The sequence below is a fragment of the Bidens hawaiensis genome, unplaced genomic scaffold (genome assembly GCF_021521415.1).
Source record: "Bidens hawaiensis isolate Kalapana, Puna unplaced genomic scaffold, B.hawaiensis_p1.1 tig00011152_1, whole genome shotgun sequence".
Lineage (NCBI taxonomy): Eukaryota > Viridiplantae > Streptophyta > Magnoliopsida > Asterales > Asteraceae > Bidens > Bidens hawaiensis.
The window spans coordinates 694,959-722,862 of record NW_027491864.1 but is presented as its reverse complement, the minus strand read 5'-3'; the positions used below and the strand labels follow the sequence as shown (position 1 = coordinate 722,862).

At 33.0% G+C, this 27,904-nt stretch overlaps 3 protein-coding genes across 4 annotated transcripts; 1 reads left to right on the top strand and 2 right to left on the bottom strand.

Annotated features, from left to right (window-relative positions):
* The first annotated feature begins 737 nt into the window (after nt 1–737).
* On the top strand, nt 738–5,261 carry LOC143537269 (putative beta-glucosidase 41). 2 transcript variants are annotated; one of them, XM_077031073.1, is made up of 13 exons: nt 738–943; nt 1,037–1,103; nt 1,195–1,253; nt 1,996–2,071; nt 2,165–2,236; nt 2,306–2,393; nt 2,472–2,727; nt 3,356–3,471; nt 3,567–3,790; nt 3,888–3,919; nt 4,005–4,107; nt 4,764–4,872; nt 4,948–5,260. In XM_077031073.1, exons 1-13 carry the CDS (start codon nt 812–814, stop codon nt 5,144–5,146), a joined length of 1,533 nt encoding a protein of 510 aa, XP_076887188.1. In that variant the 5' UTR covers nt 738–811; the 3' UTR covers nt 5,147–5,260. The 2 variants fall into 2 exon arrangements, with proteins under 2 accessions (XP_076887188.1, XP_076887189.1); XM_077031074.1 differs by lacking the exon at nt 738–943 and having other exon boundaries at nt 1,050–1,103; nt 2,306–2,388; nt 4,948–5,261.
* A 276-nt stretch (nt 5,262–5,537) lies between these two features.
* On the bottom strand, nt 5,538–8,950 carry LOC143537270 (uncharacterized). Its single transcript, XM_077031075.1, has 4 exons — nt 8,581–8,950; nt 6,742–6,883; nt 6,088–6,181; nt 5,538–6,008 (listed from the first exon to the last, which is right to left on the bottom strand). The coding sequence occupies exons 1-4, from the start codon at nt 8,919–8,921 to the stop codon at nt 5,680–5,682; spliced, it is 906 nt and encodes a 301-aa protein (XP_076887190.1). The 5' UTR covers nt 8,922–8,950; the 3' UTR covers nt 5,538–5,679.
* An 18,487-nt stretch (nt 8,951–27,437) lies between these two features.
* On the bottom strand, nt 27,438–27,785 carry LOC143537250 (uncharacterized). Its single transcript, XM_077031059.1, has one exon. The coding sequence runs from the start codon at nt 27,783–27,785 to the stop codon at nt 27,438–27,440; it is 348 nt and encodes a 115-aa protein (XP_076887174.1).
* Between the last annotated feature and the right edge of the window lie 119 nt (nt 27,786–27,904).

Genomic DNA, 27,904 nt, shown 5'->3' with positions numbered 1-27,904 from the left:
TTCAGAGTCTCGCTTGGGTGTTCCCTCAGAAAACCATATCGCCGACTGCCACTTGACAATCGTTGTGCCACCGCAAGAGCAAAACTCTCTGGCGTAACACAGTGGGACGAAAACCGGGTAGGCTCAGGGTTCTAACTGACAACCTTTGCATAAATATCTAAATTGTGTTAAACACTAATGTGAGGGATGATTAATAAATTAATTACTAATTTGAATGTTGAAATAAATAAATAAATATCTAAATTGTTTTAAACAATAATATACAATGATTGTCTCTTAATATGCATGATAAATTTATTTATTTATATGTTTGTACTTGCTTAATTATTAAATATGATTTTTTTATCAATTGTTCGTGTAATACACGGGTCTCAAGCTAGTGTATTTATAAAAAATTGTTTGGATTAGGAATTAAGATTGATCTCTATTTAAAATAAAAAGAAAAATTAATCAATTATGTATATTTTTGATACTCTTTTCTCTAAAGTACATTATTTTCATTTAAATTTTCAAAACTTAAATATGAAAGTACAGTATCTTGATGATAAGGTTGGAGTCTCCTTGTTTTTTAAGATTAATCGTACACTTTCAGTTATTTATCATCATTCCTTATCGTACGCGTCACCTCCACGCACCATCACATCATGCTTTTATATTCTCACATTATTTTAACATTATAATATTTTATTATTTTATTATTTCAATATTTAATCCCATTTATTCTACATGACCTTTCATAAATATATTTCCGTCCACAACTAACAACTACTACCCATTCACCGCCAAAACATTCTTCAAACTATACACACCCATGACACACAATATTATTATTATTATTCTCTCTTTGTTCATCACAACATCTTTGTTCATAAGATCACAATCCACTAGCCGAACCGACTTCCCGGACGGGTTCACATTCGGAACTGCTTCATCGGCTTACCAGGTTCTTGTTTTGTTTTTTTTTTTTTTTTTTTTGGTTTAGTACACTTTTAAGGCATTTGATCATTAGTTGATCAGTTTTCTTTGTTAATGATAGTTTGAAGGAGCAGTTGATGAAGGGAATAAAGGAAATAGTATTTGGGATACTTTTTCAAGGTTACCTGGTAATTAATAAATAATAATTAATATAAGTTTGTTTTTGACTTATTTTAATGTTTATTGAGATGAGATTGTAATTGATGATTGTTTGAATAGGGAGGATATTGGACTTTAGCAATGCGGATCAGGCCGTCGATCAATATCATCGCTTCAAGGTTCGGTTTTGCTTGAATTGTGTGAAAAGTGGAAACTTAATGTTCAAGATTGAGATTAGATTCCTTACTTTGTTGTGTATGCAAGCAACCTAATTTGAAATGGTTGTGATATTGGTAAGCTACCAAAAGTTTATGTATGACATTTTCTCCTGCCATATCATACGGTCCGTATGACAGTCTGAAAAAGGTTATATGAACTAGAAGACTTTTGTCAGTGTTACATTAGTCATCTTTGTAAAGTAAAAAAAAAAGTCATACAACCCATAGGACTTTTTTTCGTCCTATCATATGGCTCGTATGTCTATAGAAACGGCGCATTGAACACTTTTAACCCTATATTATTAGTCACATGATAGGGTGAAAAAGGTCATGACTTTTATCGGTCAAAAAAGTCATACGAGTTGTGTGATTTGGCCCTCATACGCTTGTAGGACCTACGTCTAACAAAAGACCCGTTTGACCACTTTTCGCCCTAAAATATGGCCATATGATAGGGAGAAAAAGGTCGCGGCTTTTGTCGGTGGTCACATCAGTCATTTCTATGTCAGCTAAGAAATCGCACGGGTCTATATGATTGGCCATCATGCGACATGTATGACATTTTTCGACCTATCATACAGCTTGCATGTCTATCAATGCAGTGTGTATGACCATAATGGCCATATGACACGTCGCCGATATCTGCTATCATTGGTATTTGAATAACGACCGCCATTAAAAGTTTTGTCTTTATTATGATCAGACGGATATCGATTTGATGAAGGATTTGGGAATGGATGCTTACAGATTCTCAATATCTTGGTCAAGAATATTTCCAAGTAAAGTTATTAATCACCTTAAAACTTTATGGTATAATGTCGATATCTTTGAAACTTGCATATGAACTAAAATGTGATATTTGATTCTAACAGATGGAACAGGCAAACCGAATCCACAAGGGATCGAATACTACAACCAACTCATTGATTCCTTACTGGAAAAAGGTCAAATCTTGCTTAAATATTAACCATATAACATACAAATACGTAGGTTAATGTATGTATATCTATCAGGAATTGAGCCTTATGCAACTTTGTATCATTGGGATCTTCCACAAACACTTGAAGATGAATATGATGGATGGTTGGACACTCGAGTAATGTAAGTAAATCAAATATTTTTTTATTTACAACTGGTTCTGTAATGATCGTGTTTACAAGATATGTTTTTGTTCTGTAGAGAGGATTTTATGCATTATGCGTTTACATGTTTTGAGGCGTTTGGAGATAGAGTGAAAAACTGGATTACATTTAATGAGCCTCATGGATTTGCAATTCAAGGATATGATTATGGAATTCAAGCACCAGGAAGATGCTCTTTTCTCTTCCATTTGTTATGTAAAAAGGGAAAATCGTCTGATGAACCGTATATTGTGGCTCACAATATTCTCTTGTCTCATGCTGCGGTTTATCGTGGATACCAAAAACATTTCAAGGTATTTCTTCTGCTCTTATGGTTCTAACAATCTTGAAAAAATTCAATACTGGTACATTATTGGTGCCAGCTTCGACCCGTTTACTTAAGAAAACAGATTAATATAAAATATAAGTTAACTAAAAATGAGACAGGTTAAAAGTGGCCCAAATTGTTAACCCAGCTCGACCCATTTTAATCAACTCGCTAAAAAGTGATCTTTTGATTTGAACTCACTTGACCCTTCAGCTGGTCGACGACCTGACTAGTGACCCCGCCCATTTTAATTCAACTCACTAAAAAGTGATATTTTGTCTTGAGTTTCCCATTTTAGTCAACTCACTAAAAAATGATATTTTGACTTTGACTCGTTTGACCCTTTGCCCGGCCTGACTCAACCCATTTTAGTCAACTCATAAAAAGAGCCCATTTGACTTTAACTCGTTTGACCCTTTACCTGGACCGACTCGTTTAAGTCAACTCTCTAAAAGTGATCTTTTTACTTGAACTTGTTTGACCTTTAGCTGACTTGTTATTCGTAAAAAGCACCCACATTTTTCCATATTTGTTAACGGTATGTCGGTATCTTATGAAGCCCAGAATTTTTTTGAGCATTTATGAAATTCCTAACTAATTTATAAATTATTTAGGAACATCAAGGAGGTATAATTGGGATATCATTAGACATAAAATGGTATGAACCGTTCTCCGACTCTGATGAAGATCAAGAAGCTGCAACTCGTGCAATGGATTTCGAACTCGGCTGGTAATATTATTAACAATATTTCAAACACAGTAGAAATGTTACTTTCAGGGTAAAAATACCAATTTCACCGTGTAACGCAGATTAAAGTGAATCAGGTTTCTTGATCCACTTTTACTTGGAAACTATCCTCTTTCTATGCAAACAAACGTAGGCGACCGCCTACCCGAAATCACCCCCGAGGTTTCAAAGTTCATCATGGGCACCTTGGACTTTGTTGGCGTCAATCATTACACCTCATTATACGCTAAAAATGACAAAACGAGTATCAGAAAGTTTATACTGCGAGACGCGTCCACAGATGCTGCTGTCATTACATCAAGTAAAACTTCATAACCAACTCATAAAATGTAAAATAATAATAATAATAATAATGGTATTTTTGGTACTAACTTAATTGTTTTCTTTGTGTAATGTAGCTTCTAGAAATGGAGAATCCATTGGTGAAACTGTAAGTCAGCAGTCTTAAGTAAATTATAGAATCTTGATGAAGAAATTATGCAGAAAAATGATATAAAATTTAATATTATTTGCAGTCGGCTTCGAGTTGGTTACACATAGTGCCATGGGGATTAAGAAAGTTAGTTGTGTACATCAAAGAAAAATACGGGAACCCGCCTGTGATCATCACCGAAAATGGTAACTATTACTTCATTGACTTGTAAACAGGTCAAAATCAGGTCATAATTTATCTCTTAACGGGTCAAATGGGTAAACTAAAAAGAAATCTGGTCAAATTAGATTATATATGATATTTAGCGGGTCAAATGTGTACACTAAATTAAAGCGGGTCAAGTTGTATTATATTTTATCTTTAACGAGTCAAATGTGTTAACTGAAAGGGAAAACGGGTCAAACGTGTAAACTAAAAAGAAAATGGGTCAAATATTTAATCGGAAAAAAACCGGGTCAAATGTATAAACTAAAAGGAAAACGGGTCGAATGTATAAACTAAAAAGAAAGCAGGTCATGTGTGTAAACTAAAGGGAAAACGGGTCAAGTTATATTATATTTTATCCTTAACGTGTCAAATGTGTAAACTGAAAAGAAAACAGGTCAAATGTGTAAACTAAAAGAAAACGGGTCAAAGTGTACACTAAAAAGAAAACGGGTCAAATGTGTAAACTAAAATAAAGCGGGTCGAATCATATTATATTTTATTTTAACGTGTCAAATGTGTAAACCAAAAAGAATGCAGGTCAAATGTTTAGACTAAAAGAAAAACGGATCAAATGTGTAAACTAAAAGGAAAACGGGTCAAATGTGTAAACTAAAAAAAGAAAGGTCAAATGCAGGTATGGATGACCCGAACAAAGCGCGTATAGAATTAGAGGAAGCACTTCAAGATGAAAAGAGGATAAACTTCCACAGGGACTATTTATCAAACCTATCAGCTGCCATTAGGTAGTCAAAGCATTAAATTTCATCTAATTAAATGTAACACATGAATTAAACAGAGTAAAACTATTATTATTGCAGGGAAGACGGGTGTGACGTGCGAGGCTATTTCGTGTGGTCGTTACTTGATAACTGGGAATGGAACTACGGGTATACAGTTCGGTTTGGACTTTATTATGTTGACTACAAGAATAACTTGACAAGGATCCCAAAGTCTTCGGTCAACTGGTTTAAAGATGTTCTGAAATCTGAGGGTTATTTAAATCCAATAGCTGTATAGATAATCTCACAATTTGCTATGTATATGTTGTATGATATCTTTATAGAACATGCTTAGAGAAAAAACTATGTTTGCAGAGGAGCAACATAGAAATGTACACGAAGAACATTAACTGTACTTTTTTTTTATTTTTTTTATTTGTAAATTTGAAAAGAATATGCTAAATGTGGATACAAAAGGCACGACAAGAGGCAGCCGTATCAACCTCACCTCATGCACGCAATCATATCAAGCGCAGTGCCTTGTGCGCCTTGCACACATAGATGCAACTTAGTTGTTACGAAGGCCTAGACGCGCCTGCCTTGCATTCAACCACACAAGCTAAATTTCGACATGATATACTTTCCGGCTACAAACGAAAACGATGATCGGAAACAGAAAATGGATAAGGAACATATAAACCAGTTAAAAACTGGACAAAAACATACCAACATAAAACCAAAAGTTATTCAACTGTCATTACAAGATTCAACCAAATTGAACACAAACAGTCATACGTTATTATTATTCGCTCCATTAGCATAATCGACAAATTAAGAGCGTTTAAGAACCACCACACTGATAACCATGATCGCAAGGCCCATAAGACTGGCCCCGATCACGGTTTGTTCCATGTTTATCCCAGCCGTCCCATCCGGATTCACTGAAACCCCATCTTTCGGTGACCACCCGAAAAACGACTGAAACGTGTCAGCCAAACTGTTCATCATATCAACAACCGTAACACTTATCTTCTGCTTAATCTTCTCCACATAATCCATAAACCCTTTTCCAGATTCAGCTTTAGATTCACCGGTTGCTTCGGTCTTCTCATCATCCGTCGCATCAGATTCATCTGAATCCATTTCTGCGAACGCAACATCTGCAACCACACGATTACTGTAATTGTCGTTTTGATGAAACATAACAAATAAAAGGTTAAAAGCTAGACAGTGGCTAACCAGTTTTGTGGGTCTGCAGAAAGTTAACGAGGTCCGGGTTTTGAAAAACGGCATTCCATACGTTTGGATCAGAAGCAATCGAGGCAACAACAGTCTTGTAAAACCAAAACATTAGATGTTAAGTAGAAAAAAAACAACAAAAAGCGGTTTTTTGTGTAACAAAATGTGTATTTGTTTGCATGGATCAGTTTAGGTCGATTTTGAGCTCAAACCAAACCAAAAACTGAAAATTCAGTTTCCACGTTTTTAAAAACAATTCACTTTCGTTTTTTCAGTTTTCAAATGGATCTGGTTTCATTTTTTCGGTTTTGTCATCTAGGCTTGAAAATTTTATGCGTAAACAAAAAGGCCCATAATAACGTATTTAGCCTTAAAGTTTTGTGCCTAAATTTTTTTGTTAATTAAAAACTAATCGAATATTTACACGACTGGAACTAAAAATTTTGAGCTACACCATTTATAAAAATCTTATAAACTACTAAAATTCAATTTCTCGTTTTTGTGTTTGGTTGATAGCAAAACTAAAACCAAACGAAAGATCGTTTTTTTTATCTCGGTTTTCTAAAATCTAAAAACCAAACCCAAAGATTAGTTATCCAAAGAAATCGATTTTTTCAGTTTAGGTTCGAACCTTTAGTTATTAAGCAAGCATACCTGAGCTTTAGGGTTTTCGTTAAGAAGCCTAAAAGCTTGAATTGCATTCTTTGATGGCAATGGAGCCACCAATGATTCACTAACAAGACAAGGTTTAGACACATATTCTGATTCTGACGTGGCACTTGGATGCAGATAAGTTCTGAACACAAAAACATGATATTATACCACATTAATCAAGTTATAGACCATTAGTTAACTTATAAAACAGAACACTAGACTTTAGTTAACTAACAAATATACACATGAATCAAGAACTATTATTATAAAAAACAAATTTTTCATCAACAAAGATTCAAGATCAACATAACCAAATTTCATATAATTAACAGAACTTTATTCAAATACACACACGAATCAAAAACTATTGTTCCAAAAAAGAAGTCTTTCTTTTAATCAAACCAAGATTCAAGATCAACTTAATCAAATTGGATGTAACTAACAGAATTCTTTTTCAAAAATATACATTAATCAAGAGCTATTATTATAAAAATCAAGTTTTTTTATCAAACAAGATTCAAGATATTCCATATAATAAACCTAAAAATTTTCAAAATATACACATAAATCAAGAACTAATGTTAAAAAAAATCAAGTCTTTTTCACAACCCAAAAACCAAAATCAAGTTAATCAATTTCCATACAACTAACACTCTGTGAACAAATCATTAAAAGTCCATACAAAACCATATAAACATTTGTGGTCCATTTAAAAAACCACAAAATCTTATAATCATGTTAAGACTTCAGTTAAATAACATATATCCAATATACACACATGAATCAAGAGAACTAATATTATAAAAATCAAGACTTTTTTAATCAAACCGAAACCAAAATCACCTTAATCAAATTCCATATAATCAACACTCATCATATGAACAAATCACTTAAAAGTCAAAAAAAATATAAAAAACAATTTGTTGGCCATTAAAAATCACAGAATCCAAATTAAACAAAACGAAAACAGAAAAAACAGAGCATAAAAACATGATATTATACACATGAAACAAGTTAAACTTAAAGTACATCAGTTAAACTTATAAAACAGTAAATCTAGATTATGATCATGTTAATCACTTTAGTTAGCCCACAAATATACAATATATACACATATATCAATAACTATTATCATAACAATCAAAGTCTTTTTGTAACCTAAGAACCAAAATCAACTTAATCAAATACCATATATTCAGATATCATCATATGAACAAATCACTTAAAAGTCAAAAAAAATTATAAAAACAATTTGTGGGTCATTAAAAATCACAAAATCTAAAATAAACAAACCGAAAACAGAAAAAAACAGAACATAAAAACATAATATTATACACATGAAACAAGTTCAAGAACATCAATTAAACACTTCAGTTAACTCACAAAAATTCAAAATATACACATATATCAATAACTATTATCATAAAAATCAAGTCTTTTTGTAAACCAAGAACCAAAATCAACTTAATCAAATACCATATATTCAACAACACTCATCATATGAACAAATCACTTAAAAGTCCAAAAAAAAATTATAAAAAATAAATTGTAGGCCACTAAAAATCACAAACTCTAAATTAAACAAAACAGAAAAAACAGAACATAAAAACATGATAATATACACATGAAACAAGTTAAAGAACATCAGTTAACTTACACATATATTCAAAATGAACACATGAATCAAGAACTATTGTTATAAAAATCAAGTTAACCAAATTCCATATAATTAACAGTTTAACCTTAACACCCCCTGTGAACAAATCACTCAAAAGTCAAAAAAAAATTATAAAAACAATTTGTGGGCCACCAAAACACACAAAACCTAAACAAACTCACTTCTCAAGAGCATAGTTCAAATCAGAAGTAGCCTGTCTGGCTTCCTGAACACTGGGCACACCACCGAACACAAGCCTCGGCATGGGCTCACCGCCTTCCATAAACAACTCATCTTCCTCCACACTCGCAAACTCCCACTCACCCTCACACACCTTCTCCACCACCGGACTCATACACCCACCATTCACACTCAGTTTCAATTCATCAGAATTCGATACAACCGACGCCACCGATCGCCTGGCAGCCGACACAACCGGGTTTTCACCGCCGCGGACGGTCGTGTTAAACACGTTTATTCCGGCCACCTTTGCCGCGGCTCTCATCGCAACTCCACCACCCATGATAATATTATTTACGACGACGGCGTTTGTGATGGATTTCTTAGCTATGAAGGTAGGATGGATAATAAATAAAATGAATTGAATGAATGAATAACTTATAACCATGGCCTAACCGACCTGTGATCCGATTACCCGATTTAATTGATTCATTTAATCATTTCCGAAAATGAAAATATCCGAAGATTTGAAAGATAGAGATAAGTTTGTTATATGATCGGAAGGTTGTTATAGAATATAGAGTTATATTAATATTAAATAAATAATTAATAGTGGTGAAAATATGTTCCGTGATTTTCATTCCCTAATTTTCATTTCTCAACAATATATCTTATCTTACGATAGTAATAAAAGAAAATGTCCGAACTTAGGTGTCAAGTCTACATTTATTCTAATTCTTAATCTCTCTTCTTATTCATACTAGCTATTCATGGGTCATGGGTCAAAACCATTTTGTTAAGTGGGTTATAACATAGTGTGGATTTTATTCATTATTGAATTAAGTTTCATTTTCATACATGAGATTTGACCAATTACGCAACTTTAGTAATTTTTTTTAAATTTCTTGCAAATCAGCACTTAACGTTTCCATTAAAACCATGCTATTTTAGAACTTTTTGTTAACCACCAGTTTGTTTTTTTCATTAAATCTACATTAAATTAATTTATAAGTATTTTGAGAATCACAATTAAAATAACGGATTTAATTTATTTTTATTATTTCAAATCCCATGTAATACACGGGTTCAAAAAGCTAGTATACAAATATGTTAACATAAACTATGCCAATTATTTAGCGTGGCAAAGATCCTATACAATATTTTAAATATTCTAATTGGATGGCATAATTAAATAAACCCTATAATGCTCGAAATGGAAAATGTATGAGAAAATATGGAACGTAATCTAGGTCTAAGATATAACAAATAGTGAATAATATTTTTTAAGGTTCAAATATAGATATGATATTAAACAACTCATGCGAAATTGTACCAAACAATTACTATGTAATATTCAATTTGTTCACTCGTAATAAGAAATTAGTTTTTTTTGGTGTGCAGCTTAAAATTGAGTCAAGGTTAAGGTTAAGCTTAAGCTTAGGCGATGTCAAGCTTACTTAACATTAGCTTCTACATCGTCATGCCTTTAATTTAATTAACATAAACATTCAATTTTAAAATTTGAACATCTTTAAAAAATGTTACATATAACATTCCTTATATGAATCCCCAATTCAATTAAATAATATTTATTGTTTTGGTCAAAAATCAGTTTTAAAGATAATGTAACTAAATCGCTTTTGTATGGTAGAGTACCTAAACAACAATGGTGATTATGTAAACGAAATAAGGATTAACACAAGGATTGTTGCGAGGAAAAGCTCTTGATCAAATGATCATCGCCGGCATAAAAACCCCGGGTGATAACAAATCATCAATCACCACTTTATTAATCAAAAAATGGTGTTGCAATGGTGGAAGCTTTGATCAGTGATTACAATGATTGCTAAGTGTATGTATAATGCTAGAATTGCAGTGAAAGAAAGTGTAAGTCGTATGTGATGTGTGGCCTAGTTGATCAAGCATGATAAATACAACAATATATTAACAAAATGTCCTATAAACTCGTCACTACTCCACTAGAGATGTTGCATGCATTTGACTACGTGCCAACTATCTTGGACTGCAAAATAGTGGTATAGACCAAGTCATCAGCCGTTACACCTGCTAATATAACAATATACTATGAGAACAATGGTAGTTAATAACAAGTACTGAGGATCCTTTATCCTAACATAATCTGGAACATATGCTAAGAATAATTGATCCATCAACTATGCCAAGATAACGTATCCTTAGTGTAAAATATCAGTGCCCTAACAAGTCCCCCCCCCCCCCTCCCCAAATGGTGGTTGTGATAAGATCACAACTGTCATTTTGCTCTTAAATTCAAACTCCCTGCAAAAATAGATGAGATTTGACTAGTTAGATATAATGATAATATATCTATAGAGTATATTGAGAACCCACCCCCTCTCCCCTTCTCCGCCTATATATGTGACGACTCTTGCTACTCTATCTTCACAACTTGGCGGAAAAAATCAGGTATCCTCTTTTCCTTTTCTATTTCCATATATTCTTTTGAACATGTCAACAGTTTCCATCTCCTCTTCCGATCAATCGAAATCTGATAACCTGCACTCCCAAAATCTTCTTACAAATCCTTCCCCCCTGAGATCTGCAAATTTACCGATCCGGAGATTGACGATTTGATTCCACTCTTTCTCCCTGGCACGGTATTTCGTCCTTTCGACTCCTAAAAAAGGAGCGATTGTTTTTCAAAAACATGGGTATGTTTTCCGGCATACCTTCTTCTCATCGGATATCCGTACCCATTCTCAGAGGTCACTCAAAGCTTTATCACTATGACCGGTAAAAGCTATCCAGGCTATGTCGATGCTTTGGAGGGCATTATTCATGTAGAAAAGATTATCGAGAAAGAAGATATTGAGTTCGGGCTTTCAGAACTTGCATACTTGTATACCTTGATAACCCATGGATACACTCGATTCATCTTTAAGTCGAAACCTCGTCAGTCTGTCCCATATATAAGACCACCCAAAATGGTTTCTTCTGGAAAAATCAGTTCTTCTTTGTCAAGAGAGATTCCATTCCTTGTGGGGATAATTTACCCTTCAAGTGGATTAGAAAGGGTAGGATCATGGACCCTGGTGGGGATAATTTACCACCATCAATGTCCGAACTTAGGTGTCAAGCCTACATTTCTCCTAATTCCTAATCTCTCTGCTCATTCATACTAGCTATTCATGGGTCATGGGTCAAAACCATTTTGTCAAGTGGGTTATAACATAGTATGGATTTTATTCATTATTGAATTAAGTTTCATTTTCATACATGAGATTTGACCAATTACGCAACTTTAGTAATTTTTTTTAAATTTCTTGCAAATCAGCATTTAACGTTTCCATTAAAACCATGCTATTCTAGAACTTTTTGTTAACCACCCGTTTGTTTTTTCCATTAAATTTACATTAAATTAATTTATAAGTATTTTGAGAATCACAATTGAAATAACGGATTTAATTTATTTTTATTATTTCAAATCCCGTGTAATACACGGGTTCAAAAGCTAGTATACAAATATGTTAACATAAACTATGCCAATTATTTAGCATGGCAAAGATCCTATACAATATTTTAAATATTCTAATTGGATGGCATAATTAAATAAACCCTATAATGCTCGAAATGGAAAATGTATGAGAAAATATGGAACGTAATCTAGGTCTAAGATATAACAAATAGTGAATAATATTTTTTATTACAATACTAATAAACAACAAATGGAACGTAATCTAGGTCTAAGATAATTTACCACCATCAATGTCCACCGTCGTCGTTACTGTCATCACCACCCACCGTCACCAATCATCGGCATTAGTGCCAGCCGCCCACCACCACCATCAACCATCGCCCCCGCCACTCAACACCACCACCACCCTCCGCCCACGAGCCACTGTCACACCCCGACCAAAGGCGACGGAGCATGCTGAGGTGTAACGATTGCCCATAAACGCATGACACTATTTAAAGTGACAATATTTAACAAACTCATTTCATTTCACAACATCGAAAATGTCACATAACAATATTCATAAGTCGAATACAATAACATATCACATATGTAGCAATTCAAATATTATTCATTGTTACTAATATCCTAAAGGTATTTGCGACGTTTTCTTCAAGCATCCAACATCAACCTAAATGCAAACCTGTAACATTTCATAAAATAAAGTTTGTCAACACAAAGGTTGGTGAGCAATTCATAAGTTTGAGCAACAATAGTATATAGTAAGAAAAGCCACAAAACTAGTATACGAAACAATAAATAAGAGCTATAAACTTGGATAAAATAGTTATCGCTAACAAGTTAGCGACACCCAACTATAAGGGGATGCCAAATAGTTTAGGATTTTATAGTTATCGTTAATTGCATTACGTTAACGACACCTTGCCATGAGGGGTTGCCAAATGGTCTAGGATTTATAGTTACACCATCCAAAAGAGGTAAATACATAGACAAATAAGCATAGAACACCAAACCGAGCAATTATTCAAGTAAAGTATACAACAACGTTTGTAGTTTAAGACCCAAGTATAAAACATTTAGTTTAGATAAGATGAAATGTCACCCCCAAAACAAAAGATAGAAAATGGGGTATGAAGTTACTCACGTTCAAGTAATAAACTTGAAAAATTGATTATTTGGATATTTGCCGGAACGACTAGTTTAATGTATGAAGCCTAAACAAAAGAAAGTCTTGGATTTAGAAAGGTTGTCTTGAAGATCTTTAAATAAAATAATTGTTGCAAAAAGTAAACAATTAAAGTTCAAGGTTTATAATGTAACTATTTAGGAATTTATAATAACAACGTAAGTTTGCTCGAACCCGGGTTAAATTATCTAACCTTAATATTTACTTAACCTATGTTAAGTAATAAGGTGAGAACATGCTAAATGCAAGTTCCTTTGGGACAAAAATACTAAAACGGGTTTTTAACGAGTGTTCGGGTTGTTGGTTCGGGTCTTGATAATTGGTCAAACCCAAAGTCAACTTTCCAAATTAATGAATGTTATGAGATAACTCAATAAAACTTTATAAGACTTAACCAAGTATGTTGATCTATTGATTTAGAACTAACAACGTACATTAAGCGAGTGTTCGGTTTTGTCGGTCCAAACTATGTTATGAGATCAAGTTGGATCCAACAATTCCAAGTACTTAAGAAAATAATTAAAATCAGTTTGTAAACTATTTTTAAAGAAAGATACAAGTCTTGATAGCTAAAAACACACTTGTGTGTTTTAAGCGAGTAAAAATCGGATTGGTTCGGTTTCCATCTCACAATATGTTCCTTGATGGTCTCCACATGCCCAAATATCATAGATCTTGAATAATAATTTATAAATGAGAAATATTTATGTTTTACAACTAAAAAGTTAACAACAAGTCTTTTAAGCAAAAGTTTCGGTTTGGTTCAGTTTCCATCTCCCAACGAGTTCATAGATGGATTCCATATGCTTGATATCAAAGAACTTCTAAAAATGATTTTTGAAACTCAAATCTAACATTAAACATGTTTAAACAACTATTTTAACAAAACTAGTAACAAGTTCGGTTCACGGTTTGGACTATTTACGGTTAAACCAAGGTTAGTCTCTACAAACCCCCACCATAGAACTTCATAAATATGAAAAATAAACTAAAAAAAGAGTAGAAGTTAGTCATGGTTAGTATGTGCAAACAAGTTATGTGTGTGTATATATATCAAAAACACGAAGTCCTCCATGAAGCCTTGCCTTACGAGGTCCGAAACTTAACCAACCGGAGTCGGAGAAGTAACTACCAAAGATAACAAGGGGTGTGTATTATATATATGTTGTACCACCATATTCAAGTGTTAGTAATGTTAGATAAACAAGTTAGAATTAAAGATTAAACTCAGTTTGACTTTTGGAAGTCAAACCTTCAAGAACACAATGAAGAACAACCTTAAGATCTTGATGTTTAAGAGGGTTTTTGGTGTTGTATCAGGTAAGGGTGTGCATAAGGCAATTTGGGGCGGTTTTAGGTCAAACCCATAACCATAACCAATATGTCGGTTAATAGATAACCATAACCATAACCGATCCGTTATGGCGGTTTCGGTTAATCGGTTTTGAAGGTTATAGCGAGTCGGTTATGGGTCGGTTAATCGTGACCAAACCAATATATAATTGAGCCTAAAACTTTGGTACTAAAAACAATAAAAATGGCATGACGTATTTCAACAAAATATATAATTCTTAATATTAATAATATATATTCAATCACACGATAAATGGATTAACTTTTTAGTAAAACTAAATCATATAGTTAAAAAAATGAGAGCGTTATTATTTTATTATCTTCTTTAATTTTCTCCAAATTATCAACTGTGTGTCTAATTATAATCCATAAAGCTGAGAGTCTTGTAAATGGCGCGGTTCGGTTTTGGCGGGTTTGGAATTATCTTTACCCAAACCCAACCCGTGTTTTGCGGTTTTCAAAAATTCATTAAACCAACCCACTGGTCATGTCGGTTATCGGTTAAAATCGGTTCGGTTATGTCGGTTATGGTTCGGTTAATGGTTATGACGGTTAATTTGCACACCCCTAGTAGCAGGGATTAATGGGTGGAAATGGTGGTGTATATATAGGGTAAGTTGAAATGGTCAAGTATAAAGTGTTTTGCATGAAAATGGGATGGTTTAAGTCACATGTTTGGTTAAAAACTTACAAAAAACGAATTATGTGCAGACCTCCCTTAGCGCGGAGCTAAGGTCTTTGCCCCAGGACTTTAGCGCGGCGCTAAGGTCACAAAGGAAAAATCTGAACTTTCAAAATTGGCAGTTTTGACCCTCGGAGTTGTTTTTAAGCGTTTTAAGGCCATTTTAAGGACCGAAAAGGGTGTTTTTGAGACCCGAAAAGTATAAAACAATAATGTAACATATATATATATGTATATATATTAGAAACGAGTAATATAAAATAACCCCGTAATACGAACGAAACATTCAATATCCTACGTGTCGCGCTCTGGTCACTCCCCGCCCCCTCTCAAGCCACCAGATTGCTTCATTTGTAAATAGAGTCTTTTTATGTGTTTGAACCGCTTTGGCGGGTATCGGGGTTCTAATGAAACTCGGATAGCCCACGGGTCATAACAACTCATCTTAACATTTTCCTCTTTCCTCTGCCTGCGAGACCATGCTCACACCTACCTTATCGCTGGTGTGGATTGCAACAGGGAGAAATATGAGCGAAGGTCATAATTGATTATAAGTCTTTCTCTATCTTCACAATTGCAAAACCTTACCTTTCAATCATCGATTCCATGGTGCGATTTCATCGCTTCAGCAACACATTAATTGCGCACTAATTTTGAATCTTTTTTTTTTTTGCATGCGTCCTTTTCTTATTATGCTAATTTCAAATCGAATTCAATAAGTAAGTTGCATCATTGCCCCTAATATATATGTATACCTAAAATTGATTGGCTTTTGTTCTATATATAAGATCGGTCTTTGTTAACTATTAAAGATTCATAGTTCTTTACTAATTAGGTTTTTTCGTTAATTTTTTAAGGTCTTATGATATATATTATTATTATTATTGTATTCAATTTCAAAAGGTTAAGTCCGTTAGTGTTCTGATTAGGGTTATTTTTTGTTATGCCTTTGTTAGTTATTGAAGATCATTTGAGGTTTATGATCCCGATAACAAAATCATGACTGGATAAGTTGCTAGAACTTTACACCCTTCTAAATCATGTACATATGATTGGAGCGGTTTGTTACAATGGAACTCTAATTGATCTAGAAGAAAGACATCGCTGCTATTCATCGATGTTAAAAGATCTTATTGCTACAAGTACTATGTTTTACAACTATTAATCTTTGTTCTATAAGTTTGACGACATCCAGATTTGTCTTGATTTTATGTTAGATGCTTTACTGATAAACTCCAAAATTGTGATCTACAATTTTATGTTTAATTATAATCAGAAGCTTCAAGCTGAAGTGAAATAGGATTTTTTTTACATTCAAAGTTAAAGTATCATATTATTGAATATGGTAGCTTTAATGTTTTGGGCTAAACACCTCAGTAGTGTATTCTGGTGGAGTTTGACTTTAGTGATCAAACAGTTATTTTTAAAATTTAATTTCATGCTTATTGGTTTTAATTTATTTAAGTACTTCAGTGGGGTATTCGGGTAAACATTAAGTTTCATGGTCAAATAATTTCTTTTATGCAGATATAACTTATTTTAAGGATTTGTAATTGTTTTATCTCTAGATTTATTTGTAGATCAGAAATCGCTTTAATTTAGATGCTTATTTAATTTGCAACATTTTTTTTTCACATATGTTTGTTTGACTTTTGGATTTATATGGTTTTGTTTAATAATATATATTTTAGATAACAAAATTATTGGTGTTTGAAACTTCACTTTCAACTCAATATTACTACATGTTTTACTTATTTGTAAGTTTAAGTATCTAAATTGAACGAATGTGTTATCTGCACTTTTACACATAAATAAAGAAATAATATAATTTCGCATATTATAAAAGGAGAATTGTTCTTGCAACTTGACTTGCGTGTTATTTCTTTGAAGTAACAATCTTATGAAAGTGTCTTGGTACTACACTCAAGGTCAGTTGTTTCTACTCTATATGTAATATGTTTTTATAATGTGCTTTTGGGTATGTTTGTGCCTTTGTATGTTTGTAATATGTAGTTTAAAACCTTTTTTTACATTAATCTTTTAATAATTGTAGTGTCAAACGTGGGTTTTATCACTGGCCAAATTCGTAAAAAATGAGCAAAGAATACATTTTTGTGAGACTAGACATGTTTTATGAGACGAGAATGAAGTCTCTATAATTAGGTAAAAAGAAAAGGTATGCAACTTTGTTTTACCTTTGATAATTATTTTTGTTACAACAATAGTATAATCACTACCATAATCTGTTTATTAAAAAACCAAAAATAAATAATCACTTGCAGGTAATACCAACTTTCTATTGCATAAGAATCCCAAATGTTGAAGCATTTGACGTGATTAAAAAATCTTATTTCAAGAACATTGCTGATGTTGTTTTGGGTAACGAGTATCAACTTACTGATAATTTATCATCAGATATCAAACATGTTGAAAACAAGGTCAATGCTGGAATAAATATATTCATGCATCAATACAACAAGTTCAAAAAGTTAAAGTTTAAGGTGTTGGTTTCTTTCTCAATTGATGCGGGTCATAAATCATAAACTGTCCAGTGTTAACAGGAAGCGTATTTGATTGAGATTATGTCATAATGGAGGTTACATATTTTTTTTACATTTAGACCAAAATATTTAGCTTCGTCTTTCAGAAAATGGGAAACACTAGGCCGTTGGCATAATGGAATCCTTGGTATTCCAAGGTACCTTATCATTACTTTGTTCATGTTCATTCATAAAAAATAAGGGCGTGTCCGTGTGCATTCATGTTCGTTCAATTAAAATCTAAATGAACAGTTTGCAATGGAAATGAACAAGTCTAATACATCACAATTTATCTAGAAAACACATCTAAATTAGCCGCTTAAATTTACCTCATTCATTTTAACAAGCCCTTTTTATTTTCATATTTTCATATATGTGTATATATATACCTATATATTTAATATATATAACTACTTAGATGTTTATAAAACATAATCGAACGAAAATACATAAACGTAAATAAACGAACATAACCGGATGCTCACGAACATAAATGAACAAAAAAAATGCATGTTCATGTTTGTTCGTTTTTTAAATAAACGAAGATGAACTTCCGGCCGAACAGTTCGTTAATGTTTGGTTCTTTTATAGGCTTAAAATTAGCATGTACGCTGAATGGAAATACATCTAGAAGTTATAATAAATAGCGTATATTTTTAGAGTAGTAACTATAGATGTATTTATATAAACACTTTTAGAAAACATTCTACATTTACAAGCTCTAATTAACATTACTAGAATAAAGAATAAAACATAATCTTAAAAGAGTCATATGGGTCACACGGGTTAAAAGTCGTCAGAAATTTATTGCATTGTGTTTTTGTAATCATGCTAACGGATTCGCGCAGTCCAACCTAACCTTGACATAATTTTTTGAATACCTTGACAGAATATGAATGCTATTTTAGCTCCATTGTAACCTCAAAATATAATTCTTCTAATAAAGAAGATACAACAAGTATACACAATTTTTTTGTGATCATGCTTTGTAATGGACTGTTTATAAATGAGTCATAATATTAACTTCATATTTGGTAGGAGGAGCCATCAAGGTTAAATCTTGTATTATCATTTGCTTCATTGAAGTACCATGTGAACTTTATAAGTTAAGTGACAAGATTCATATTAATAGTTTATCTTCTTTATAAACTTGTTGGATTGACTTTAAAAGTCAAAATTCACCCTACAAAACATATATAAAAATTTTACTATTTTCAGGAAACTGGGGGTGGTGGCGGTCGTCGTGGTGGTGACTACCATGGTGGCGATGGTGGTGGCAGTGCAATATGTCACATAAGTATGCCACATATATGCCAAATAAGAATGACACATCATGAAAACTAACGACGCTAGAATTTCGTTAGTCGGGGTTCATTGGTAGAACAAAAATTGATAAAAAGTGGGACTGTCATTAGTCATTTCGTTAGTTATGATCGGCAGTGGCCAAAAGGTGATAGTTGCGATTATTTAAAACCAATATATTATTTAGAAGTGGTTGTATATTGTTATTGACACAATGTTTGATTAAATAAACTAATAACAAACACAAATCCCTTCAACAACCTAAAAAACTTCCACTTAACAACAAAATTCGTCCTAATTAAGAGGAATATTAACTTAGGGTTTCTAATTGTTAGATAACACGAAATGTTTGATAAAGAAGGCAAGAAAAGAGTTTCTCAAGACGGTTTGTTATCATTATAGCGTCACTTTCAAATGATGGCTTTGAATTATTACCCATTTTAATTTATAAAAAAGAAATAAATCTACAAACTTCATAATACAAAAATTTATGTATAAAATATTAAAAACGTATACATTATTAATATAAAATATATTTTTAAAAACTTAGTTTTTACGTATGATCGTAAAATTTCGTTAATATAATTCATAAACTAATATAACTTTTATTATATTTGATAAAAATAAAAACAAATTAACAAATTAAACGTTCTTTTAATACACAACAAAAACTAAACTTCAAAATCTATAAATACAACAAATACATATAAAATATTAATAAAATCACAAACTATATATATATATATAGAGAGAGAGAGAGCAAGGTTATAATAAGAGGTAGATTTTTCCTAAGAAGTGTAGGAAGTGTGTTTTCACTATTAAATCTAATAAAACACACCGCACAATAAACACACTTTCAATATCTACCGCCAGATCAACATATCTAACGTACCAGATTACTTCTTACACTTCTTAGACACACTCCACTTATATATATATATATATATATGTGTGTGTGTGTGTGTGTGTGTGTGTGTGTGTAACATCCCAAAATTTCAATAATAATATTTAACATATTATTTCTTATAAAGGCAAGTAACTTGAGTTGATGAAGAAATAATAAAATAAGAAAGATAAAAGGAAGAGTAGGCTAATTAGATGGAAGTAATCATGGACTAAAAAGGAAAGACGGGCCTTAGGTCCATGGGCTTAAGGGAGTATAAATACCCCTTAAACCCTAATCCTTTCCATTTCCATCCATCTTATCCATATTATCCCTTACACTCAAAACACACACACCTCCTTACCACTTACGGCCGAGAGAGAAAAGGGAGTCAAGTGAGATCAAGCGAGCATTTATTTTGATAAATCTTTGATATACAAGCTTAATACAAGATCAAGGTTCATAACCGAAACTAGTCGTAACCTATAAACATCAAAAGATATGCTCTCTACGATTAAAGGTTACGTTTTTATGAACGGTTTGCCATGAAACTTAACCCTAGGGTAGATCGGGTCTAAATGTTTCATAAAAATACAAACTTGATAATTAAAATGGACTTAATGGACTCATGGTTAGATACGTCTCGTTAAAGAAAACCCTAGATCTAGTAAAGAACGTTTTATGGTTAAAGGTTCGAGCTTCATGCTAGAAACGGACTAGATCTTGATGATGGAATGATAACATATGTAAAACGGTTAAGGAGACTGGGAAATAGGAATTTAAAAGTGTGATTTTGGACCGATTAACCGTTATTTGAGCCTGGACTGGGTGTAAGGTTAGGAAAATCTGAGCTGAAACCATCAAACAAGGGTTCTTGGTGACCTGAGCCTCCGTCTGGGGTTCTCGGTCAACGCGAGAACTCGGTCAATTAGATTTCTCGGTGACAAGAGATCTCGGTCACCAAGTGTTTTCGGCACCCATATGGGTTCTCGGTCAAATCAGAGTTCTCGGCCAGAATAGTCATGGTTCTCTGTCTTGAGTTCTTGGCCACCCAGCCCCTGTTTGGTTTGGGCCTGAACCCAGTTCAGGCCCAGATGCCTTACTGGACTGTTGGACCCGACTTAACTAAGTCCACAAGATGCTAAGCCGTAATCAAAGCTAAACAAAACAAGCCCAACTTAGAAAGTGCATTTGGTTAACTAAAATACCGACTTAAATAATTATATGGTTACTTAACGAATATATATTTAACAGTTAGTCGGGCTCTGTTAATGAAGGGAATAACGATTAACGGAGAGCATAACCGCATTCAGGTGAGTTTCTAGCCCCATTTTCTTGTTATGTTTTCGGGGCTGTGTGCATACTCAATGTGAATTAACATTAAATGGTAAGTGTATGTCTTAATGACGAATGTGATAGTTATGAATGTATGCTTGACGGTACGTGAACGACCTTCTGGTATTGCACGTATTGTTAAAGAAAGTATAGTGTAGTATGTGCGATATATGTATGTGAATAAGGAAGTATGTATGACTATGATACGCATGATATTATATGTATGAATGTGGTAATGGAGATGATACTGAAAGGTAAGGCCAAGTTAAAGGGTTGCATACCCTAATAATATATGCGAAGGTTAAAGGGTTGCATACCCTAATAATATATGCGAAGGTTAAAGGGTTGCATACCCTAACAATATATGCGAAGGTTAAAGGGTTGCATACCCTAATAATATATGCGAATGTTATATGGCGTAATGCTCTTTAAAACGTAAGGTATTAAATGAAAGAAAGAAAGTATGAAAGTAAGTAAGTATATTATAAACGAAAGTATGAAAGTATGTAGTTATGAATGTGTGTATGTTGTATGATTAACTAGAACTCACTCAGTGTAGCTGACTTTTAATATGCACGCAGGTGAGTAGAATGAGGCAGCTGGCTTGAGCGGGGACACATGACACAAGAATAAGAGTCTGACATCTGAAGACAGAAGTTGTTTTATATTTAATGTTTTATCTTCGAAAGACAAGAATGTTTTAAGACAAGTTATGGATTATTATGTAATGATTAAGAAAGTTTTAATATTCCGCGAATATTTTAATTAACTATGATATTTAGAACTGTGTTTATGAGTAAATTCAACACCAAATGTTGGGCACCGGTAACGAGCCTTACAATATATATATATATATATATATATATATATATATATGTATATGGTCAAGTTATTCTACAAAGGGGAACAAAAATGAGAGAGATGAGAAGGATTTATAGCCACACAAAAAAACCTCTCAAAAAAAATCATAACTCAAAATTTAAAAAAAAAATAAAAACACAAAAATGTTTCCACCGTCTTTCTCGTTCTAAAAAAACAAAAACAAAAAACACAATTGTGAGTGAAAAAAGTCATTGTGTCTTTTTGTTTATCATTGTGTTTTGGGTTTGTTTTCGTCATTGATTATTTTTTCCTTGACATTATGTCATTTTGTCTTTATATTGTGTTATATTACTCAACATTGTGCTATATTTTGTTTGGCATTGTGTTATATTTTGCGATCTATTGTGTCTTTTTTTAGTTATAAACTTATAATTGCGTCTTTTGTCCATTTTCGTCATTGTGTCTTTGATCTCGGCATTGTGTCTTTTCGCCATTTACTTTTATTTTTTTTTAACGGGAATGATGGCGGAAACATTTTAGTTTTTTAATTTTTTTTCTTTTTATTTATATTTTAAGTTATGATTTTTTTATTATTTTTATGAATTTACTTTTAAAGGGTTTCTGTGTGGTCACAAATTCTTCTCACACTTCTCATTTTTTTCTCTCTTTATATTTTAACTTTACCATATATGTATATATATATATGTGGTAAACTTAAAATACAAAGGAAGACAAAAATGAGAAGTGTGAGAAGGATTTGTGTTTTGTATCGTAATCTATATGTTTGCTAATTTGTTTTTAATTTAGCGTTAGTACCGGTACAAACCTAACCAATATCGACCGTATATGTGGCGCTTTGATCATAAGTTGTACGTTTGCCGACTGCATTTCGAGTGTTCACATACCTATTTTTTTTATTTAGTGTAGATGTCATGATGAACTTAACCGATACTGACCGAATTTGCGTCAAACCATCATAGCGTGGTGAGTTTTAAACCTAGTTTAATTAGAAAACACCTTCACTTCTAAAATTCAAACATCTTTAAAAAAATGTCACACATCTCATTCCTCATATTTATCTTTTAATCAATTAAGTAATATCTATGTATTTTACTTTTCTTACATTTTCTTCTTCTTCCACTCACAACTTATGACAATTATAACATATACTTCTACCAAGAGTGAACGGTTGAACCCTAAATTTAGGGTTTTAATTTTTATTACAAGTTTAAATTATGATTTCATCTAAATTTGGTAGTGTGATGATGACAATGGGGTTTCTGATGAATGCTTCAATCTATACCTGTATATCCATATATCTATATCTATATACTATATAGCGAAACCATCGTGGTGAAACTAAGATGTTTATTTTAAGTAAAATACAACTTTAATCGTTTATGATACACTTTATAAAATATATAAGATGCGGACAAACTTGTCTATTAGAAAATATGCTCCAAGGTTAATCTAGAGATGCACAAAAAACCCAAAGCCGTAACCAGAACCGGAACCGGTTTTTTATGCCCAGGTTTTTGATACCTGACCCTACCCGTAGGGTACAAATAGTGTATGCATTTCAATACCAAAACCGTACCCGATTTGCACCCGGTAATACCTGAAACAGGAACCGGTTCTGTACTCGAAACCAGATTTTTTCAATACCCAAAACCGGGTTATCAAATACCTGATATACACCCAAAATTCCTAAAAAACACCTAAAATGTACCCGAAAAATACCCCAATAACCTGTAGCCCTTAAAATACCCAATTTATACCCGAAAAAAATCCGAAATAGGTTTTTTCAATACATGAAAATACGGTATTCAAATACCCGGTTTATACCCTACCCCCTAACCCAGTGCATAAGGTATGTTTTTAGAGACAATACCCAAACCCAATTCATGTATAACCAATACCCAATTATCCAATACTTATCATACCTATACCTGGTTTCATACCCAAACCCATATTAGAAAAACATGATTTATACACCTTTGTCCTCAAATAGTTACTATAATAAATTTATTTTCGTTGGGCCTAATACCCGCATATTAAAATCCGCCAATTCCAAGCAAAACTCCTCACAAACATCAAACAAACACATTACAAAAATCTCAATCATTTTAACCTAAACCTCTCATTTCATTCGCATTCTTCACAGGTACACTCAGTTACTATCTTCATATGCATGTGCTTTTGCACCTCTATGTAATTGCAGTCAATTTTGTTGTTTTAAGATTCCACAATGCACTATGCAGAATTAAGGAAAATATAATTAGTGTGTTGTTTACTGAGTTATGAGCTCAATTATCTTACATTTCATTTCATTTTAATTTTATGCATTTTGTATACAAGTAAAAGTATTAGGAAAGCCGAATAATGGAATCATTCATTTTGTCACTTTGATTATTAAGATAATGGAATCATGTACCGAGGAGAACAAGATACGGCTGTTGCTTCACGCCGGAGGCCGATGGAAGGATCGGCGAACAATGCGTATGAGTTACTATGGAAAGAATGTAACGACGTACGAGTTTTCGGTCCCTTTGGATTTAAAATCATTTTCGGTGTTGATGGATCATGTGAAGAGGGCATCTGGTGTAATGGATGATGTTGTTGTAACTCTAACTTACAAGTCAGATCTCACCTTTGTAGATTTTGAACAACCTCGTAGAGGCTATTTAGCGAAGGCTATCCGCAAAGACAATCACCTTCTCACCTTTCTAGACAATGGGGCAACGCGACCCCAACCTCTTGAGTTATATGTTGTGAAATCTTAGTTTGAATTTTTATGTTTATGTTTTATGTTAATATACGTTGGTCATGGTTCGTCAGACGCTTTTTATTATTTTGTTGAATTATGTTTTATGTTATATGGCTCTGTCTCGGTTTTGAATTTGATGGTATGTTGCCATGTTTTGATTGGCAATGAATTTGGTGCGTTTTGATTGTTGTTTTCTTTATGTTAGCTTAAAATTTAGGTTGTTTTGGTATTTGTGTTTGGATGATGTTTGGGGCTTCCTTCTGCATTCGATTTCTTTGTCGTTTACGCATTATTATTTGTGTTTTCTAATTTTGGGTATGCTGCTGCGCGTTAGCCATAAGTTTTTAGGGATAAATCTTTGCTGGTCTATTTTGTTGCATTTATGTTATGGTTTATTTGTGATTTATTTTACTGCATCGTCACTTCAATAATATTGTTTAGTGTTTATATTGGTTAACTTTTAATTCTGTGTGTGGTGTAAGTTGGATTGTAAATATGTTTTTTTTGGTTCGTTTATGCGCTCTAAAACGTTTCACTGTTTTCATATAGTTTTCCATGCTTATTAAGTAGGTATCTGTTATGCTTGAGATTCTTTGCTTTTGGAAATTTTGCTGGTTAAGGTAACTACCATGACTGTTATTTTCTTACGTTTATGTTTCGTTTTGTGTTGACCATAGTCGACCAATAGGTTAGATGTACATGATATGTTGGTGGTTTAACATTTGAAAGAAGTGTCTGTAATCATTTGATAGGTTATATGTTAGTTTTAATGTGTTTATTGCTTTTCTGTTTAACCAAGTATACATGGCTTTGTAACTTGTAAGTATAATTAATTGTTGTTTTTCTTATTCTTTCTCTCTTTGGCCAACTATGTATGGGTATTGTAAGTTGTATCATACTGGCAGTGGTATGTGCGGCGTTAACATGCCTAAATGGCAAGAGAACGCCGTGGGCGTTTATCCACAACATTGAGCCTAAATGTGTACAATCAACCCGTTTGACTTGCACCAAATCGAGATATCCCGGCAGCAAGGTTTTGATCCGTTTAACATTTCTGCTAAACAAATTTAAACATAACTTTTCGAAATTACCCCTGGATGCTGTCTGCAATTTAAATTTTAGTTACCCCTTTGTTTACTACATCAATATGTAGTTTCACCTTCCAAGTTGTATGGCTTTGAATTTGTTACCTGGCACTTCAATTTGACTTGTTCACTAAAAATTAAATTCCTAAAATAACCTTTGGATGCAATTTGCACTATGTAATTTAATTTGTCTAAAAATTATTTACAATTCTTAAAGCTCTTGTCAATGCACCAAGTTTTGACTGATATTGACCCAATTTTGACTGATTTTAGAGGTGAGCCTAAACCAGGTAAGACCCGCGAGACTTGAACTGACCAGACTTTGTTAATTATAACAGGGTTGGTTTGCGGGTCATAACAGGGTTGGTTTGCGGGTTCTGAGAATACCATTAATTAAATCCGGGTCCGGGTTGGATATAAACCCGTTTGCTTATCCCTCACAATTTTAACTTTTTTACCCCTTGACTGATTTTGACCCCTAGATCAATTTTTTTTTTGACAGATTAAAAAATAAAAACTCCCACCCATGTTACTTCTTCAAAACTTTGTGGGCCCATTAGTCTTTTTCAGCTCAAACATGATTGCCTAAAACTAAAAGCCTAAAATTGCGGAGAACATTTACTAATTCGTTATTTCTCATGCAAAAAATGGTATGTAAAAGATATATAATTTTATAAAAACATTATTTAACTAGGTTATTGACCTGTGGGCGCCACGGGTTGAAATAATAAAATTTTGTAACATCAACCAATAATATGAAAGTTAAAAACAAAATTCATACATACATATGGCGACGATAATAGAATATACAATTGTTAATAATGTCTATATCAAAATTAAAACTTTATTAAACATAACTTTCAAAGGAAAATAAAAGGAATTTTACAATTATTCGATAGATTAAAAATAACAACTTCATATATTACTAAACAGTTCCTTATAAACCACATTTGTAGTTTTATTTGTAACTTTACTCTCCTTATCTAAGATAAGCATTTTAACTCCGGCTCTACCCTTCACTCGGGATAAAGCCACATATAACTGACCATGTGTAAACACCGGATGTCGAAGATATATTCCAACTCTTGCTAGGGATTGGCCTTGACTTTTGTTAATTGTTATTGCAAAACAAACCGCAACAGGGAACTGTCTTCTTTTCAACTTGAATGGCAATTTTTTATCTGAAGGAGTTAGTGTACTACGAGTTAAGTAAGTGCGATGACCAATGTTTGTACTTAAACTAAGCTTTACTTCGATAAAACGCCTACCCAATTGAGTAACTTGTAATCTTGTTCCGTTGCATAAACCGTTTTTCTGATCAATATTCCTTAGTAACGTTACTGGCACACCAACTTTTAGAACCAATTTATGATTAGGCATACCAGAAAGCTTCAAACCATTTAGAAAATCCGGTGAGTGCAATGCTGGTTCGAAACCAGGCCCAACACTATCAGAGTTGTATACTATCAGAACTTAGATATTCAACTTCTTCTCCCGGAAAGAAAGTTAAAAATCTGTCATTAATATCTTGGACAACCTCGTTTAAAGGTGCAAGTATGGCCCTTTCTTGGAAATATGAAATATCATTAAATTTATCCAATAAAGCTGGATATACGAAATCAATAAGTTCCGAAATTGGATCAGAAGAATCACCAATCAAAAGATCATCTGGTATTTCTATAACGGAATTACCATCATTGTCACCACCAAGTTTACCTTCACCAACTTCCAACAACAAATCTGCAAACTGGGAGGCCTCTTGAAAATCTGATGGGTTACACCCGACGGTTAACCTCATGTTTTTGGTTAACTTAAGAACTTTTCAATTGGACCAAATATGGGACGAACTGAGTGACACATTAACAATGTCACTACGTGATCCGTTTTGTATTACGGGTAGGATTTGACGAAAGTCAC